This window comes from Chelonia mydas, chromosome 1, assembly GCF_015237465.2.
Source record: "Chelonia mydas isolate rCheMyd1 chromosome 1, rCheMyd1.pri.v2, whole genome shotgun sequence".
NCBI lineage: Eukaryota > Metazoa > Chordata > Testudines > Cheloniidae > Chelonia > Chelonia mydas.
Window position 1 is genome coordinate 287764641 of NC_057849.1, and position 17840 is coordinate 287782480.

At 40.9% G+C, this 17840-nt stretch overlaps 1 protein-coding gene across 11 annotated transcripts in view; it reads right to left on the reverse strand.

Moving 5' to 3' along the window:
- The window catches only part of MON2 (MON2 homolog, regulator of endosome-to-Golgi trafficking), a 154869-nt gene that overhangs the window by 19980 nt on the left and 117049 nt on the right, over positions 1-17840 (reverse strand). For all 11 annotated transcript variants that reach the window (XR_005223612.2, XM_037887571.2, XM_043548588.1 and 8 more), the window contains 2 exons: positions 16908-17098; positions 678-738 (listed from right to left, as the gene is read on the reverse strand). Coding sequence is in view for 10 of the 11 variants with exons in the window: in XM_037887571.2 (XP_037743499.1) it covers positions 678-738; positions 16908-17098 (252 nt within the window). In the remaining variant the exon portion in view is untranslated. The remainder of the gene's footprint in view (positions 1-677; positions 739-16907; positions 17099-17840) is intronic.

Here is a 17840-nt window from a genome sequence, read left to right on the forward strand (position 1 = left end):
AGTGCAACATGAGGCATTCACTTTAGGCCAGGTTGTGAACATGTTACTCTCAAATGGTAAGCAGTTACTTGTGTGAGTAACAGTTCACAAATGGAAGTAAGGGATTCACAGTGTGGTCCTCTATGAGTGTTTGAGAAGGACTATTTATGAATACAGAAATAATTCTATTTAACAATTATGGGACAGATTGTGCCATTAAAGTATGACCTTGAGTATGGGACTGGATGGAGCTGCACCTTCTCAGAGAAACCTAACGAGACTTTTTAATTCAGGACAGCAGGAGGCTTCAGTGAACTCTGGAGAATTGCAGCGATTATGCCATCCCTTAGGAGGCTGCCACATGCATTACCTCTATGCAGAGCCAAATAATGTGTGGGAGGCAGAGATGTCCCACTTCCTCCCCACTCCTTGGGGTTGTCTTGCACCCCAGTTGATACCAACAAAGAACTCCTTGTGCATTGCTTCCCACCACTATGCACACCCCAAAAGACAGCCACAGTCTGGACCCATGGTTTTGTTACCTTTTTTACTGATCAAAAAAGTTGCAGCCAAGTCAGTAAAATTCAATAACAACCACAGTTTTATCCAGATGTTAATTTATGACAGTTATTTATGAGTCTGAACATTCCTAGTTAGTTTATATACAAAGTAATACAAAAACACTCTAGTCTCCTCACCTCAACATCAATACTCTCGTTTCTCTGAAACTCTTGAATAGAAAGATTATCTGGAGGTATACTAAAAAGAAACATGAAAATATTATGTTATACTTTTAAAGTGAGTAGAATCTTCTGGGAATTGTAAAGATAAAGAGACAGAAGCATGCACGGTATGAAAATAACAAATATTGATATACATAAAGCCAGTACTGTATATACCAGAGACTAATTAATATTTTAGAATTACAGCATAAGAATAAATAAAACAAGCTAAAAAGGACAGAGGAAAAAAACATTGTATTAAAAAATGTAAGAAACCATAATAAAGTGTTACAAAAACAGTTGATTATTGACTTTAAATAGTAATAATTTGTCATTGAAAGTATGATTTTGATATGTACTTTGTTTCATTAGCTATTGCATGTGTTTGTAATCATCTGTATTAGTGTTTTTTAAAACAGCACTTCAATTAAAAAAATCAGAAATTTGCAAAGATAAAGACTGTAGTACAGGAGTAATTTATCAATGTACCAACAGGTTCCTTTCTGTTCATGTCATAATAGCAACCATGAAAAGGTAGAGGACCACTGTAAACCCTTTACAAAGATTCCACAGACACACCGCAGTGGATCAAACATATTTTACCATTGTTGCTTATCCCCTCTGGACACAAGGTTATGGTATTTTTGTCATTTTTATTTTTAAACTTACCTTAAAAAGCACTTCATTTGAATTTTACATGATTTTCCACATGTCTACCAGATTTTTGTAATTGGTACAATATTCTCCCCTCTTTTAAAAAAAACAAAAACACACAATTTGAACTACCAAATGTTCATTTTCTCTCATTCCTGTTTAACAAGAGTGCATCCATCACTGAATTCTACTCCATAAAAATATTTGGGCTTGTTCCATATTTTAAATCACAATGCTGACATGAAACTGAAGTATTGTGGGTGTTTCACAAACAATTAATTTTGAATTATTTCATGTTTTCTCCTCTACGATGTCACATCACTTTTGTAATGCATGTGCCCTTCATTTATGAGGCTGAGAGCTTCTGTAAGTTTCAAAACAGTTGGCACAGTCTTTTTGTCCTGTCAGTAGACAGCACCCAATCCTCATATTTGAGTTTACATTTTTTATGTAATTTATTATCCAGGGACTCCTATAGTTAAGTTTGCCTAATGCTGTGCATTGTAAGACACTGGTTTTAGTTGCTTATAACTTTGCCAAGCTTTAACCATTCAGTAAAAACGATTCCGCAATTTCTGAGGACGAAGTTAGGGGAAAATATGTTTTTTTGCCAGTGTTAAAAAAATCCTTACGATCATTTCACTGAGAAATTCTAGGACCTCCATGCTTTAAAGCAGAGACTTGAAGGTTGGCACAGGGGTCCTTTTGGGGTCAGGGTCATGTACTTTGCTTCTCCTGTGAAAATTCACCCAAATATGGCCAATTTATAACCCTATGCAAACGGAAGCCTCTCAGAATTTGGCAGCTAGATTCTCCAAACATTCTGTCTGCACTGAACATGTTCCAGTCCCACATATCTCCTTTATGCCAACCACATTGTTCATACTCAATTCCAAGGCTTCAGGACTTTCCCTGCAATTGCTCATCCTGTCTGCTGGGGGCCACTGTGACTCCTGACACTAAAACTGAAAGGAAGGAGACTCTCTCTCCTTTGCTTTCAGTGCTTCCCATGCTAGTAGCCAAGCAGCATGGAGGAGGAGAAGAAAGACACCTTAACTTGAATGCAGAGGGATGAGGAGCAGAACAGACAAGTGTAGGTTGGAGGTGGATAAAAGTAGAGAAAGGGGGGCCAGGTCCAAAAGGGGATAGGCTTCAGGGAGGAAAACAACAGAAGGGTCTGTAACCACTATACTCCCCTCCAGAAAGCCCAAGTCCTAACATTCATTTGCTGTCTAGAAAATTCTTGTAGAAACCACTGCAAACTGTGTACCCTATCCCCAGCTTGGGACTGGTCTAAATGGAGGATAAAAGCCTACTACTGCTACCAGTTACTCCATTAGCTCAAGCAGTAAAGATCTGTGCTATGGATATAAAGGTTCACAATGACACAAACAGAAATTCTCTTTTCCTGGCTTGTTTTTAAAAACAATTTAGACCAAAGATCCCCAAATTGTGGGGCACCCCTCCCCCCCCAGAGGGGTGCGGATGAATGTTTGGGAGGGCACAGGGGGCCTGGCCAGCCACCATGGGAAGTGGGGAGGTCCTGCTCTGCCCCCGGCTCCGCTCCCAGCCCTGCTCCGGCTCTGCTCCCAGCCCCAGACTTGCTCCCAATTGTGACCCTGCTATGGCTTCCATTCCTAGCCCCACCCCCAACTGGGGCCCCAGTTTTGGCCCCTTTACCCCGTCTGCTCCTGGTCCTGGCCACCATGGGGGGCATGACCATGAAAAGTTAGGGGACCACTGATCTAGATACTACAAACAATATCTCTCTGCCTCAGAGGAATATTGTGAAGCTAAATTAAATAATGTTTGTGAAACACTCAGCTACTGCAGTAATGGGTGCCATAAAAAAAGGAGTAAGAAAATTTAAAATTCTGTATTTGCTGCAGGTGTTGGGTGCCGTGCAGTAAGCCAGCACAGGACCCACACACCAAATGCTGAGGATATAAAGATATTGATTAGCCACCCGTTCAACGAGCACTACTCTTCGTGTACACTGAATGGGGAAGATGTCTATGCAAGAACTGTAGTAATGATGTAATTAAAGGTTGTATCACAGTGCATACATATAGGGGAGACTGAATTAAAGGCTGCAAAAGCAATCTTAATTCTGGCATGTCCCCACTTTTGAGCGCTTGACTTTTCAACCTCAGTGTTCTTTTGATGTAGTTTTTTTGTATGTTGTTATAGTCTATGTACATATGCACACATTTTTTCTGGTTTTGAATATTACTTCATATAATGGTTTAAGCTGCTTCCAAAAAAGTCTCTAAGAATTATTGTTATGCAGTAATACACCAGCATGCTACTCACAGCTCTGTTGGTGCAAATTAAAGTTTAACTTAAAGGAATAATATATTGACTCTTAAAAGTTCAGAATGATTTTGGCTTATTAGAAAAAACAATGTAGTTGTCTCTCTCTAAATGTCCATTGTAAAGAAAGCAATCCTTATTGCTTGGAGGATGTTATGTTCTATGACGGAGAAATTAATGTTTCATTTTTTCATTGGCCTGGACTCTTCTGACAACACCAACAACTGCCTCCATACAACCTTGAATATACTTTAGTTTCTCCTCTCCTACCTAGGTTTCATTAAAAAAAAAAAAAAAAAAAATCTACCTACATCCAGCCCCACAGGTAGATTGCAAATCTACCCCAACTCAAGAGACAAAGGGTAAAGTCACAGATCCCAAGGCCAGACCACTGTGATCATCTAATTTGATTTCCTAAATGACACAGGCCACAGGACTTGCCTGCATTAATTCCTGCTTCAAGTCCAATGGTTGTGGTTGAAGTAGAGTATATCTTTCAGAAAAACATTCAATCTTGACTTAATTTCCAGTGATGGAAAATCCACCACAATTTGTGTTAAGTTGTTCCAATGTTTATACAATTGCACCTTCTTTCTAGTAGGAATTTGTGTAGCTTCAACTTCTAGCCATTGGATCTTGTTACACCTTTGTTTAATAAACTGAAGAACCCTTAATCATCAAATTTATGTTCCTCTTGTAAAAAGAAAAGGAGTACTCCTTTTCTTTTTGCGAATACAGACTAACACGGCTGTTACTCTGGTTCCTCTTGCAGGAACTTACAGATTGTGATCAAATCACTCCTTCACCTTATTGGTAAGCTAAACAGACTGAACTCCTTGAGTCTTTCACTGAAAGGCACATTGTCCAATCTTTTGATCATTCTTGTGTCTCTTCTCTTCTTTTGTATGTGTCACAAGTCAATATCGAGATTGTTCAGCATCTAACTGCTCCATCACTGAAGGCTGCAAAGTGTTGCAATCCAAATCTAATGTTTTAATTTTGGAACTCTTCCACCACATTTAATTATCTGCATCTCTAAGCCAAATTTTGGCACTATGGCGGGCTTGGATTCTAAGTGCCTCTTCTCTGAACCCTCTCTAATTTTTCAACAGCATTCCTGAAGTGTGGACACCAGAACTGGACACACGAGTGCTTGCACCAGTGCCAAATACAGATGTAATATAATCTCCCTACTCCTATTCCCCTGTTTATACGTGCAAGGTCACATTAGTCCTTTTAGCCTGGAATCTCATGTTCAGCTGATTACCCACCATGACCCCAAAGTTTTCTTCAGAGTCACTCCCTCCCAGGATTGAGTGCCCCATCATGTAAGTATGACCTACATTATTTGTTCCTAGATGAATGACCCTACATTTGGCCATACTGAAACACATACGGCATGCTTAAACCCAGTTTACTAAGGGATCCAGGTCATTCAGTATCAGTGACCTGTCTTCTTCATTATGTACCACTCCCCAAATCTTTGGGTCATCTACAAACTATCAGTAAAAGTTTAGTATTTTCTTTCAGATCACTCATAAAACTATTAAAAATAGTACAGGGCCAAGAACCAATCCCTATTGGACTCTATTAGAAACATACCTGCTCAGTGATAACCCCACATTTACAATTATATTGTGAGACCTATTAGTTAGTCAGGTTTTAATCAATTTAATATGTGCCATGTTGAATTGTATCGCTCTGTTTTCTTCATCAAAACATTTTGTGGTATCAAGTCAAACGCCTTACAGAAATCAAAGCATATTAAATCAACATTATTACCATTATCAACTAAACTTGTAATTTCATCAAAAATATGAATATAGTTTGAAAAAATCTGTTTTCCATAATCCCATGTTGATTGACTTTAGTTACCCTCTTTTAATCTTTAAACTGAGTCCCATATCAGCCAGTCTATTATTTTCCCCAGGATCAATGTCAAACTGGAAGTTCTATTATTATTTGGTAATCCCATTTATCTTTTTAAAAGAACGGTACTACATTAGATTTCTTCCTGTCCTCTGCCACCTTCCCAGTGTTCTAAGCCTTACTAAAAATCAACACTGATGGTTCAGAAAGTTGTTCAACCATCTCTTTGTAAACTGCTGGATGCAAGTTATCCAGACCTGCTGATTTAAAAGTGTCTAACTTTAGTAGCTACTGTTGGAGTTAAAAGTATTTCCTCATCATGATCATCATTTGATATGAATACATCATCTAACTTTTTCCCAAATACAGAACAGAAATGTTTATGGAATGCTTATGCCTTTTTTGCATTATTGACAGTTGTTCCGTTAATGGATAATGCCATTGTTGAGGTTCCTTTTATTCCTGTTACACATAACCCTATTGTCCTTAACTTTGCTGGCCAGAGATTTCTCTGTTTTTGCATCTTCTAGATTATAGAAAGGGGGAAGACAAATCATGGCAGCCAATCCAGTTGTTTGCCAAGAAGAGAAAGAGCAATTGAAGGAGCACACAAAGGAATCCCGGATGTTTGATTCAAGGCTGAGAAAAAAGGTAGTGAATCAGGGAGCAGACTTAGTTTTAGTGTAGACATAGCCTAACTGATTACAAAATCATGATTAAGTGGCAAGATCACCTTAACTGGTTAAAAGAAAAACAGTTCCATTTGCATCCACACAGCAACTTTTCTATCACCACCACTGTGCTTTACATGGCAACACCTACTACCCCACTTAGATGTGCTAATATCAGTGGACTCTGGGAAAATCTGGGCAACTATCTGTTCTATGCTATTGCAATTTTGCAAAGAAAGAAAGAAAGCCTCCCACCATTGCCAGTATTAGTTTAGTTTTACTGGTGTTAGCAACAAAATAAACCCTAAGTGTTTATAAACCAGCATTTGAAGTACCATGTTGATTAGAAGTACTATAAGCAGGCTTAGAAGAAACAATGTTTAAAATGTTGGCTTCCACTATTACTAACACTAATGAAGCTCAAACAGTGTTAACTACATTCAGTGGAAACTTTTCAAAAAACTGTCTTAATATAGACAAGGTTATAACACCTCAGGGAGGTGTAGAAGCCCAGAGGCCATGCACACAGCACCATGCACACAGCACCATGTGGGACAATGCACTCTAGGATATTTTAATAATCCTACACTACACTCCGACAAGGTATAGCAAATTTCAAGATAATCCATGTAAGCATATGGATTTTAGAATACTAAGAAGAGTTCGTCTTTAAGCAGGAATAGTTTCCCGACCTTAGCTAGAGCAGAGCTGGTGCTCCACTATAATATTATATGAAATTAGGAGAATGGGGAGAACAGGAACTACACATCAGCAGCATAGCAGGGTCAGAGTGGTGTGAAGTGGCCCATTCATCTCAATGAGATGTTTGCAGCTGAAAGAAAATACGCAGTGGAGATGAATGCAGCCTGAAATAATAGCTCTGAGATGCGTGAACAGCTCCATTCATGACAGTGGGTGTTCCTATCCCTCCCCTCCAGTGTTAGAGAGAGCTTCTGATATGTGTCAAGTATACCCATTCTCAACTCCTCATCCCAATCGTCTCACAGCAGTTGGTTCCTGGTGCATGCTCCGAGCATGCTTGTTGCAAGCTGCCCATCCAGATCCTGGCTCACATAAAGAGCGGTAGGGAGAATGGCTCAGGCCCCCTTAGAGGGGAAAGGTACTCCAGATCCCATCTCATGTGATGGGAGGAGTAGGGAAAGGAGCTCACTCCCACGCAGAAAGGTAAATCCCCTCCAGAACCTACCTCACATGAGGGGTGTGTGCATGTGATTGGCTTCCATAGGTGAGTACAAGCCCTACGGTTGCCAATTTTGGTTGGATGTATTCCTGAAGATTTCATCACATGACATAATCTTTAATTAAAGATTAATCTTTAATTCCTGGAGATTCCAGGCCAATCCTGGAGGGTTGGCAACCCTAACAAGCCCCCCCGATCATAGTGCACACACACGGGAATGGGGGAGCAGGGGCTCAGACACCACAGGGAGCAGGGACCATCCCAGAACCTGGCTTACATGAGGGGGGCTAGATACCCATGGACATGCAAAGCCTCCCATATCCCAGCTCTCATAATGGGGAAGGGGGGCGCAGGAAGAGGGGCTCAGACTACTCTAGAGGGGCAAGGGGGCTCCAGATCCCAGCACATACACAGGAAGGGAGAATGTCTGGTGCCCCTGTCCCTATTCTCCCCCAGACCTCCTACTCAGCCCCATGTCCCCTTCTCAGTGTCCCACCTCCAATCCCCTCAATCCCTCTGACCTCCACTACCACCTATCCCTCTACCCTAAGCCCCCCCTCAATGCAGCTATAAATCCCTCTCACCTCTATTCCTTTCACATCCTAAAATACCCCTCCCCTACCAGCAAGCATTCACATCTTTATTTTATTTTTGATTACATCCCCCTCAAATAAAAATCCCTCACAGAGATGGATTTTAGCAATATGCCTTCCAGACTTTCCCAGATTTCAGCCTGAAGTAGGATTTAAACAGTCACTGGCTGGGTGAGTTCAGGATCGAAGTCTTACTGCTTATCCCCCTGAGCTATAATCCAGCTGCTGTGATAGCTTTCCACCTACAAATCCTCTCAAACTAGCTCTCTGCAATTCTCAGTATGATTTGTTGGTGCTAGATCCTTACTCAAGAGACTAACTGGAGAACCAAACTCTTTTGCTAGTAATGTTCTGAATTTTGTTACCCCACAGGGCTAGACGGTCCCCACGCACTCTTTGGGAGTAACCACTGTGCGAGGACCAGAGTCATGATTTGATCTCTAAGTATGTACGTACACAAGAGAAGTGTCAAAAAGAGGACAAGTACACCTCTACCCTGATATAACGCGGTTCTCGGTAGCCAAAAAATCTTAATGCGTTATAGGTGAAACTGCGTTATATCGAACTTGCTTTGGCCTCGAGCATTTCCGTTATTAATAGTGACTTCCCGCCCCCTCAGAACCTCCGACCCATTCAACCCCCCCCGCTCCCTGTCCCCTGACTGCCCTGACCCCTATCCCTGCCCAGGCCCTCCAGGACTCCCACGCCCTATCCAACGCCCCCGTTCCCCATCCCCTGACCGCCCCGCCCCCAGAACATCCGAACCATCCAACCCTCTCTGCTCCCTGACCGCCCCCGAGACCCTCTGCCCCTTATGCAAACCCTCGGCCCGGCACCCTTAACACACCACTTATACCAGCGTGTCGGAGCCAGACGTGCTCATCCGCTGGAGCATGCAGCCCCGCCCCCCAGAGTGCTGCTTTACCGCGTTATATCCGAATTCGTGTTATAGCGGGTCGCGTTATATCGGGGTAGAGGTGTATTTAGAAATTTGGTCACCATTTTGAGTATATTCAGAAGAGGACTTCCCATCCAAAAAGCCAGAATCTTTAAATATTGACCTGATCCTGAACCAGAAATGGACAACATTGTATGTAACTTTTTTTGTAACTTTACATTAATAAAAAGTTTCTAAAAATCTGTTTATTTCAAGGGGCTGTATCTTGGGAACCCATTGACCAAAAGACCCCAAAATTGGATCACTACCCATATCCCATGTGGCACATCAAATTTCAAGACAAGCTGAGTAACCGGATAGATTTTTTAGAGTACTAACAAGAGTTGTCCTTTAAACACAAAGAGCTTCTCAACTGCTGGCACTAGAGCTCCACTATAACAAATAATAGAATGGCAGCTGTTACAGAATAGGTGCAAATACACTTCTTCCTGCTTGCACTGTGCCAAAAGCATCACTGTTATATATATTCATTCCTTATAAACTTCTTAACTGGGAGTTTATAAATTCGCTACAGTAAGAACTGCATGATGAATCAATTTTTTTATTAAATGGCTAAGACAACTTTTAAACCCCAAACTCTTCAGAAAAGATCACATCTTTCAACACATATGACTTATTGCAACAGCCAATCCAAATCTCATAATATATCAGTAAAGCTCTTCCTATTCTTTGCAATTTATAACCAATAACTTATAACCATGGATTTATAACCAACTTCCCTTTACTAATACTGTCAGTCACGTGCACAATGAAGGAAGCACTTATCTCTGAGGCAGAGGTCTGCAACCTTTTAGAAGTGGTGTGCCGAGTCTTCATTTATTCACTTTAATTTAAGGTTTCGCGTGCCAATACTACATTTTAACGTTTTTCAGAAGGTCTGTCTCTATAAGTCTATATATTATATAACTAAACTATTGTTGTATGTAAACAAGGTTTTCAAAATGTTTAAGAAGCTTAATTTAAAATTAAATTAAAATGCTGATCTTACACCGCCGGCCTGCTCAGCCTGCTGCGGCCTGGGGTTCCGTTCACCTAGGCTGGCAGCGGGCTGAGCAGGGCCTGCGGCTGGGACCCTGGCTGGCAAGGGGCCGGCAGCCAGAACCCGAGACCGGCAGCGGGCTAAGCAGGGCTGGCGGCCGGGACCCCAGACCAGCAGTGGGCTGAGCGGCTCAGCCCGCTGCCGGTCTGGGGTTCCGTCTGCCGGCTCCTGCCAGCCACGGTCCCGGCTGCCGGCCTCACACAGCCCGCTGCCGGTCTGGGATCCCAGCCTTGTCCACATAGATTAGGTACCTACTTTCTCCCTGGTTCTGGCCCATTCTCTTCCTCTCTCTGCACTGAGATGAGGATGGGAGTGCACTGAGAACAGGGCTGGGGGTGAAGGAGCAGGCTGGGGGTTGGGGTGCAGGGTCTGGCCAGGAGCTAGAATGAGGGAGGGGGCTTGGGGTTGGGGCAGGAGGTTTGGGTAGCTCCCATTTGGTGCGAGGGGTGCAGGTGGGAGAGTGTGTGTGTGTGTGTGCAGGAGCTCCCGTTTGGTGCTCAGGGTGGGGGTGGGGAAATGGATATGGGGGTGCAAGAGTCAGGGCATGGGGCTGGGGTGTGTGGGGGTGCAGGGGTGAGGGCAGAGGGCTGGGTGTGTGTGAGGGAGGTGCAGGGGTCACGGCAGAGGGCTGGGGGATGTGGGGGATGCAGGGTCACGGCAGAGGGCTGGGGGTGTGTGAGGGGGGTGCAGGGATCAGGGCAGAGGGCTGGGGTCGTGGGGCTGCTCCAAGCCCCCTGCCCTGAGTGGCTCATGGCAGGGGGCTGGAGGGGATATGCCCTGATTCCACCCCCTTCCCCAACGTCCCCAGAGCAGAGAGCATGCTGCGGTTCCACTTTTCCCTCTCCCCTTCCGTAGCAAGGGCCGTCAGCTTATCAGCCGCAGGGAGGGAGAGAAGGAGGGGCAGGAACCCTGCATGCTGGGGGAAGAGGCGGGGGGAGGCGGAAGCTTGCCTGCCCTGCAAGGAGAGAGCGGTGGGCAGAGAAGAGTGGGCCGGGCCAGGCAGGATTTTTAATTGCACGCTGCTGTCCACGGCAGACAGCAACGTGCCATTAAAAATTGGCACGCATGCCATAGGTTGCCGACCCCTGCTCTATAGTATATCATACCCATTGAATGTGTTCAAGAAATGAGTACTAACACGGCTGCTACTCTGAAACCTCAGAATATCCAACTGGCACTCCATCAAGATCAAAGGTAAAATCTAATAGGAAATCTAAGGATTTTATTGCAAATCTCTGGAAAGTAAACTTTAACCCCTAACAAAAGAGTAAAGATTAAATTTAATACATCCTGCAATATGGGGCACATTTTCTTGGCTACAGGTGAACTGAACAGTTTTAATTACATAGTGTCGAAAATGTGATCAATTCCTGTTTGCGGTGTACAACTTGCCTTAGAAAACTCTAGCACTGAAAGGAGTTGATTGGTGATACAGCATCAAATGGATTGCCATGCTGGGCATCACAAATGAAAAACTAAAACTAAATCACAAAATGCCCTTAAACCTGCTGCTTTGACTTTTTTAAAAATTCCCACCTAGAAAGCCCTATTTCTAAAGGATACAAAAATCACTGTCAGAGTTTTTCACACAACACATAGCAATGTAAGCAAAATAAGATTCAACTGACTGTGGTATGGTTTTCTTCTAATTTATTTTTTTTTTAAAACCAGTATTCCCAATTGCCACTCATCTTTGAGGGAAAATAGTGCTACATTAGGTTATACTGACAGTTGATGAAGAAAGATTATTTAGGGAAAAAAAGCACAGAAAGCAGTGTATGGAGAAGGGAATGAAGGTTTACACATTGGCCCTCTGAGTTTACTAAAAGGAGTATATGAATTGGAGAAACTTCTCTTGAACAATAAATAAATCCATCTCTTGAGTTTTCGGTTAACAAAATTGCTTGTGAGAACTATAAATGAAGCACCTGGAGGAGGGAAGGGGATTCTGAAACACCAAATTGGGTCTCTATGGGTTTATTTGAGAACGTGAAAAAGAAAACTGACTAATAAAAGATATGCTGACAAAAGTATTAACGAGGAAATAAGCAACAACAACAAAATTTTTCATGTGTCTATCCTCTAATGCTAGAAGACTAAGTAGTAAGCTGGCTGAGCTAGAAGTTTTCATTATTGAACAAAATTATGATTTAGCTGGCTTTACAAAGATACGGGATATGACACAACTTGATCAATGTAGAAGGATACAATTTCTATTGTAAATACTGAGAAGGAAAAAAAAAGAAGGCAGAGTAGCCTGGCATACCAAAAATACATACACAGAAATATGGAGGAATGAACAGCAAAAAAACCCTAAACGAAATGAATGAGATATACACAGTAGGACCTCAGAGTTACGAACACTAGAGTTAAAATCTGACTGGTCAACTACACACCTCATTTGGAACTGGAATCAGGCAGCAGCAGAGACCAAAAAAAGTACAGTACAGTACTGTGTTAAACATACACTACTAAAAAAATAATGTTTAAAAAAAAGATTTGACAAAGCAAGGAAACTTTCTGTGCTTAATTTAAATTAAGATGGTTAAAAGCAACGTTTTTCTTCTGCATAGTAAAGTTTCAAAGCTGTATTAAGTCAATGTTTAGTTATAAACTTTTGAAAGAACCACCACAATGTTTTGTTCAGAGTTACGAACATTTCAGAGGTAACTCTGAGGTTCTACTGTACATCACCACCTAAATCAGTGAGTAAGGTAGATGAGGCATTCATGGAGCATGTACACGTCAGTTTTGTTGTCATTCTGTGGGGGTTAGAGATCTGGAATGTGTCCTTGGGGTTCAAAAGCGTTCCAAAGATCATCTGGCTACTGCAACAAAAGCAGATGTTATGACCTATCAGACTCAGCAGAAGAGTATCCTTTCTGATTCCCAAAGGCATCTGCTGTCATAGCTCAGAAAACTAAATCAAAACTACTCCTACTTAACTCTGATTGCATCAAATAAGTATCAAAGGCCATGAAAAAGAACCCACTGTCAACGAGTAACACAACAAAAACATTTCAGTAACAGTGATTAAGATGACTAGCTTGTGCAAAAATGATAAGGCCTAAACATTATCTCTAAAAAGCATCTTTTTGCTATTTCTCCCTGAAGTTTAAAGATTCACACATGCCTTAAGAGTAAAAAAATAATTGATAGTAGCCAACTACTGCAACGCTGAATAGCTTGTTTTCCCAAAATACTCTTGTTCCACATAACAGTGTGTTTGACATATACATTTTCTAATAAATATATCTTTCTTTGTTGAAAAAATGACAAAGTTAAGAAAAAACTGGCAAGACCATGAAATAAAACATTCAAAGAACTGAATACTATAATTAACCATTATTTTAACTAGGACAAATTTAATATAACACAAATAGAATCTGCACAAAGTTACAACATTTAAAAAAATGCATAGTACTATAGGAGCCAGATTCTCTGGTCTGCCAAGTCTACTTTTGCTTCTCTCACAATAATGCAAAGATGACTTAAAGTGGCCAGAGATAAATCAGAGGAGAATCCCTCTTGTGTGGGAACTCTCCACCAGTTCTACCTCCCTTGCCAGTCATCTCCCTCACTTGGTAGTAGAGGAGAGGTAGAGGTCTACAGCATTTTTTTGGGAGGGTGGGGGAAGGAGGAGGAAAGAGCAAGGGGAAGCCAGAGTGAGAGAGGACCTCTGCAATGCTTGATCCTCTTCTGGATAATGGCACAAGTCAGACAGGCTCCCCTGCAGTTCTAACTTGTGCTAGGGCTCTGGATCAGGGAGCTGAAATCAGCTCCCTCCTGGCACCCCACACCACTGTTTCAGGGGAGAATTAGGGGAGGATGGAGAACTTGCCCTTACAGAATACAGCTGTGTAGCTTAAGCTCCAGTACTGGGTTTTAGGAAAGTATTTAAGAGGTTGAGAAGAGGCTTACCTGTCCAGTCTTCTACTGATAGTGATATATTCCAAGAGCAAACCTGAGAAGACGATAGTGACAGGCAACTGTGGGGATGTACTCACAGTATACTCAGAAACTGTTCTCCAATGGGATATATATGACCTGATGAGCAGGACCTATCTGGAACTTCATCATATTCATTGATCTGATTATCTTCTTGACATCTAACACAGCTAGACCTTCATACTTTACTTTTCATGATAAATAATATGGACTATCCACCTAAGAATATTTCTGCTTCTGGTACTGGTTCTAACAGAAATTCCTTCTACCATGAGCTTGGTAGTGAGGCCCTGGATGTCAGAGGATAAAGAGCAGATGAGGTAGAGAATGTAACATCAGGATGTATCTCTCTTGTTCACTAGCTCCAGTACTCATGCTGACAACAAATGGTATCAACTGTCCAAAAAATGAGAGTCTCTGTCTCCAGGAGGATTTCTGGTTGGAAAACAGATCCTTATGAATTTATGCTGTATATTTTGATTTACAGGAGGATGCGATTACAGTTTCAAGATTTATCTCTAGAAATGGACTCTAGGAAGAGTATTTTCTCACCACACTGCAAGGAAATATGAAAGCAGTATCTGTTTAGGTAAAATTTAAATTCATTCTCATCTTGACTGTTGTGAGCAAGGAACACTTGGGGTCTTTTTGTTTGTTTTTTTGCAGTGTTACCGGTCTATCACTGAAGAGTAGATCTCCTGTGAACTGTGGGGTTGCAAGAATCAATGATTTTGAGGTAAATTAAGCACAATATGGAGGCTCTAGCAAAACATGTAGAAGCTAAGGAAGTTCTGAGGGTAACTGAGGATGCCTTAAGTCTTGGGAATGATTTCTATCTTCCATTTATAAGAGCATAAAAAGAGACAAGATCAGAGACAGAAGGAGCTACATCATGGAGGGCCCTGAAGGTGAGAATGAGTTAGAATCATAGAATATCAGGGTTGGAAGGGACCTCAGGAGGTCATCTAGTCCAACCCCCTGCTCAAAGCAGGACCAATCCCCAACTACATCATTCCAGCCAGGATTTGTCAAGCCTGACCTTAAAAACCACTAAGGAAGGAGATTCCATCACCTCCCTAGGTAATCTATTCCCAGTGCTTCACCACCCTCCTAGTGAAAAAGCTTTTCCTAATATCCAACCTAAACCTCCCCCACTGCAGCTTGAGACCATTACTCCTTGTTCTGCCATCTGGTACCACTGAAAACTGTCTAGATCCATCCTCTTTGGAACCCCCTTTCAGGAAGTTGAAAGCAGCTATCAAACCCCCCTCATTCTTCTCTTCTGCAGAGTAAATAATCCCAGTTCCTTCAGCCTCTCCTCTCAGGTTGTTTGTATTTGATTCACACAGCAATATGCTGACAGTAACGGAATTTTAAGAGGGGTTGAATATGTTCATAGCACTGATCAAAATGGATTTACACACTAAGTTTTGGACTTATCTGTTCATGCATTCAGGGACACACAAATTACAAGTGTCATATTCCAGTACTTATCTTGAATTGGTCATCCTTTCTGCTCGGAGTTTTTGAGTAATTTATCAAGTTTGTTTTAACCTGGCTCTTTAATTTTTTACAATTAATATGTATTCCCCAAGGTTGCATTCTACGTAAATGTATACTTTCCTTTACCCAGTCCTCTCCCATAATCTCACTGGATTAAGTTTTTTAAGAGGAAGTTTTTGTTAGGCATATACTAAGCCAAAATAAACTGATTGTTTAAAGCTGACTCAAATTACTTATCCCAGGAATGAGTGCTACCAGAAATAGCAGAAGGAGATGCAACCATACAAGTTATCTAAACTATGTTTTCTCAACAAGAGACAACCCAATAATTTAGTGTCAAAGCAAATTAAAATCTTGATTGGCAATATAAGTACTTTTACTTTTTCTGGAAAATCATTAAAAGAATATTTCAAGTCCAACTTATTTAACAAAATTTCTCTGAAATGGACATGTTGACCTAGGAAGCATAGTAGCAGGATAATTATCTTGTGACCATATTAAGGGAAGCCCAAAATCACCCATTAAGGAAAAGTTTTTCACTAAAGGATGAGTATCAAACATGGAATTTGTCCCTCTGGCTCTACTTATGGCCAACTGCTGTTGATTATCATCACTAAAGATTGCTGCAGAAGGAAGGAGGGAGTGTCATGCTTTTCGTGAGCTGTCATTTTATACACAACTATTCTACTCTCTTATCAGTGAATCTGCTGCTGAAATCACCTTTGCACAAGTCACACTTGTTTTTGAGAGATAAATATATAGATATAAAATATTCTATTCTAGATTATAAATCTTATTTTCTAGATTTTTAACAAATCATGAATAAAATTAAGTATACTTTGCAACTATTTTATTAATTTCGGATCTAAAGAAAAAATCATGAACACTAAAGATTTTCAAGTGAATAGCAAGCAGTACAAATTTTAATATTCATAACTCATGAAGAGTGTAGAAGTAAAGCATCACAATGGAACTCCTACCAAAACTAATTAAATAAATAAAAATCATACAGTAACATGATGTTCAAATTAACAACAAAAAGTCACTGAGTTCTAATAAAGTGGAAAAATCCAACAGGTCTGAATACACATTAATAGTTCTGCATGAGGACTAAGTGTCTACTGGGGTTTGCATGAAGATCAATGGGCAAATACGAAAAGTTGTACCCTGTCTTTCAAACTCAGTTTAGTTTAATACAGTAATACCTAATGTCTGAACTCCCTTTTTTCCAAACAAAGGATATTGGTTACTTTTTAATGTAAATTCTTTAATTTGTATATTTCTTCTTTAAAACACTTCCACCAAACAAAAATATGATTAAATATAAGACTGTCTCCACTCCATGTTTTGCGAGCGCACACACCAAATTATATTATCTACCATAAAGACCAGTTTAGTAAAGTAGTAAGACATTTATAAACATTTTTCCACAACTTTATTTTTAAAGTTGCATTTACCTTTTGGTGAATAAAAAGTCTTCAAATGTGTTGGCTAGTTCTGGCCACATACTGTCAAATTTTCCAGAAGAGGCATGCTGCCTTGCAACTGGCAGTCCAATAGAAAGAACTTTAAGAAGAGAAGATACTGCTAGTTTCCATGTGCTTTCAGAGGGGCAGGCGTACTTCAAGCTCAGAGGTATCCTCAGTGTCTGTGAAGGGAAAGTTCAAAGCTTTATATTTCCTTGAAGAAATGTAAGATCCAGATAAATCTATGGTAAAGAAAATCTCCGCAGGAGATCTCTAAAGATATGTTACACAAAAAATAGTATATTTCCCTCCATTTTCTTGTGGGACTTGGGATGTTCTCTTCTAAATATGATTATTAGATTACTGATTGTATGCCAGCTGGCTAAAGCACAGATCTGATTAACCAAATAAAGGTTAGAAGCGTTAAGAGTTAATCCATTAGCAATTACATTGGAAAATTACCTGCTAATTTTCTTTTTCCAGATAACATCTATCATCTCTGCTAATCCTGACAAATTGGTTCCCCTTCCCTCTGCAAATAAATTGGGGGTAGTTTATCACTATGAGGGGGCTCTGGAGAGGTTAGCCCTGTCTACCTTGGAAGAACTGCTCTGGCAGCTTCCCAAGTTGTGATAACATCAATTTGAAGAAAAGGCCATAAGGAATTCAAACGTCTTGCAAAACGTAAAAAAAATGAACTATATAACATCATCCATGTGAAGCATCTGGTCATTATTAAAAATAAGAGGAGACAGCTTAAAAAGGCCAACAAACTGTTCAAGGTGGAACAGAGATGTCATCCCGAGAAACAAAATTAGCAGGGATAAGATTTTCCATTCTCTGTCATACTACCTTTGCTAATCCCAATCAGTGGGAATATAGCAAGTCATTACATAATTTAAGAAGGAACAGATAGAGAGGAGT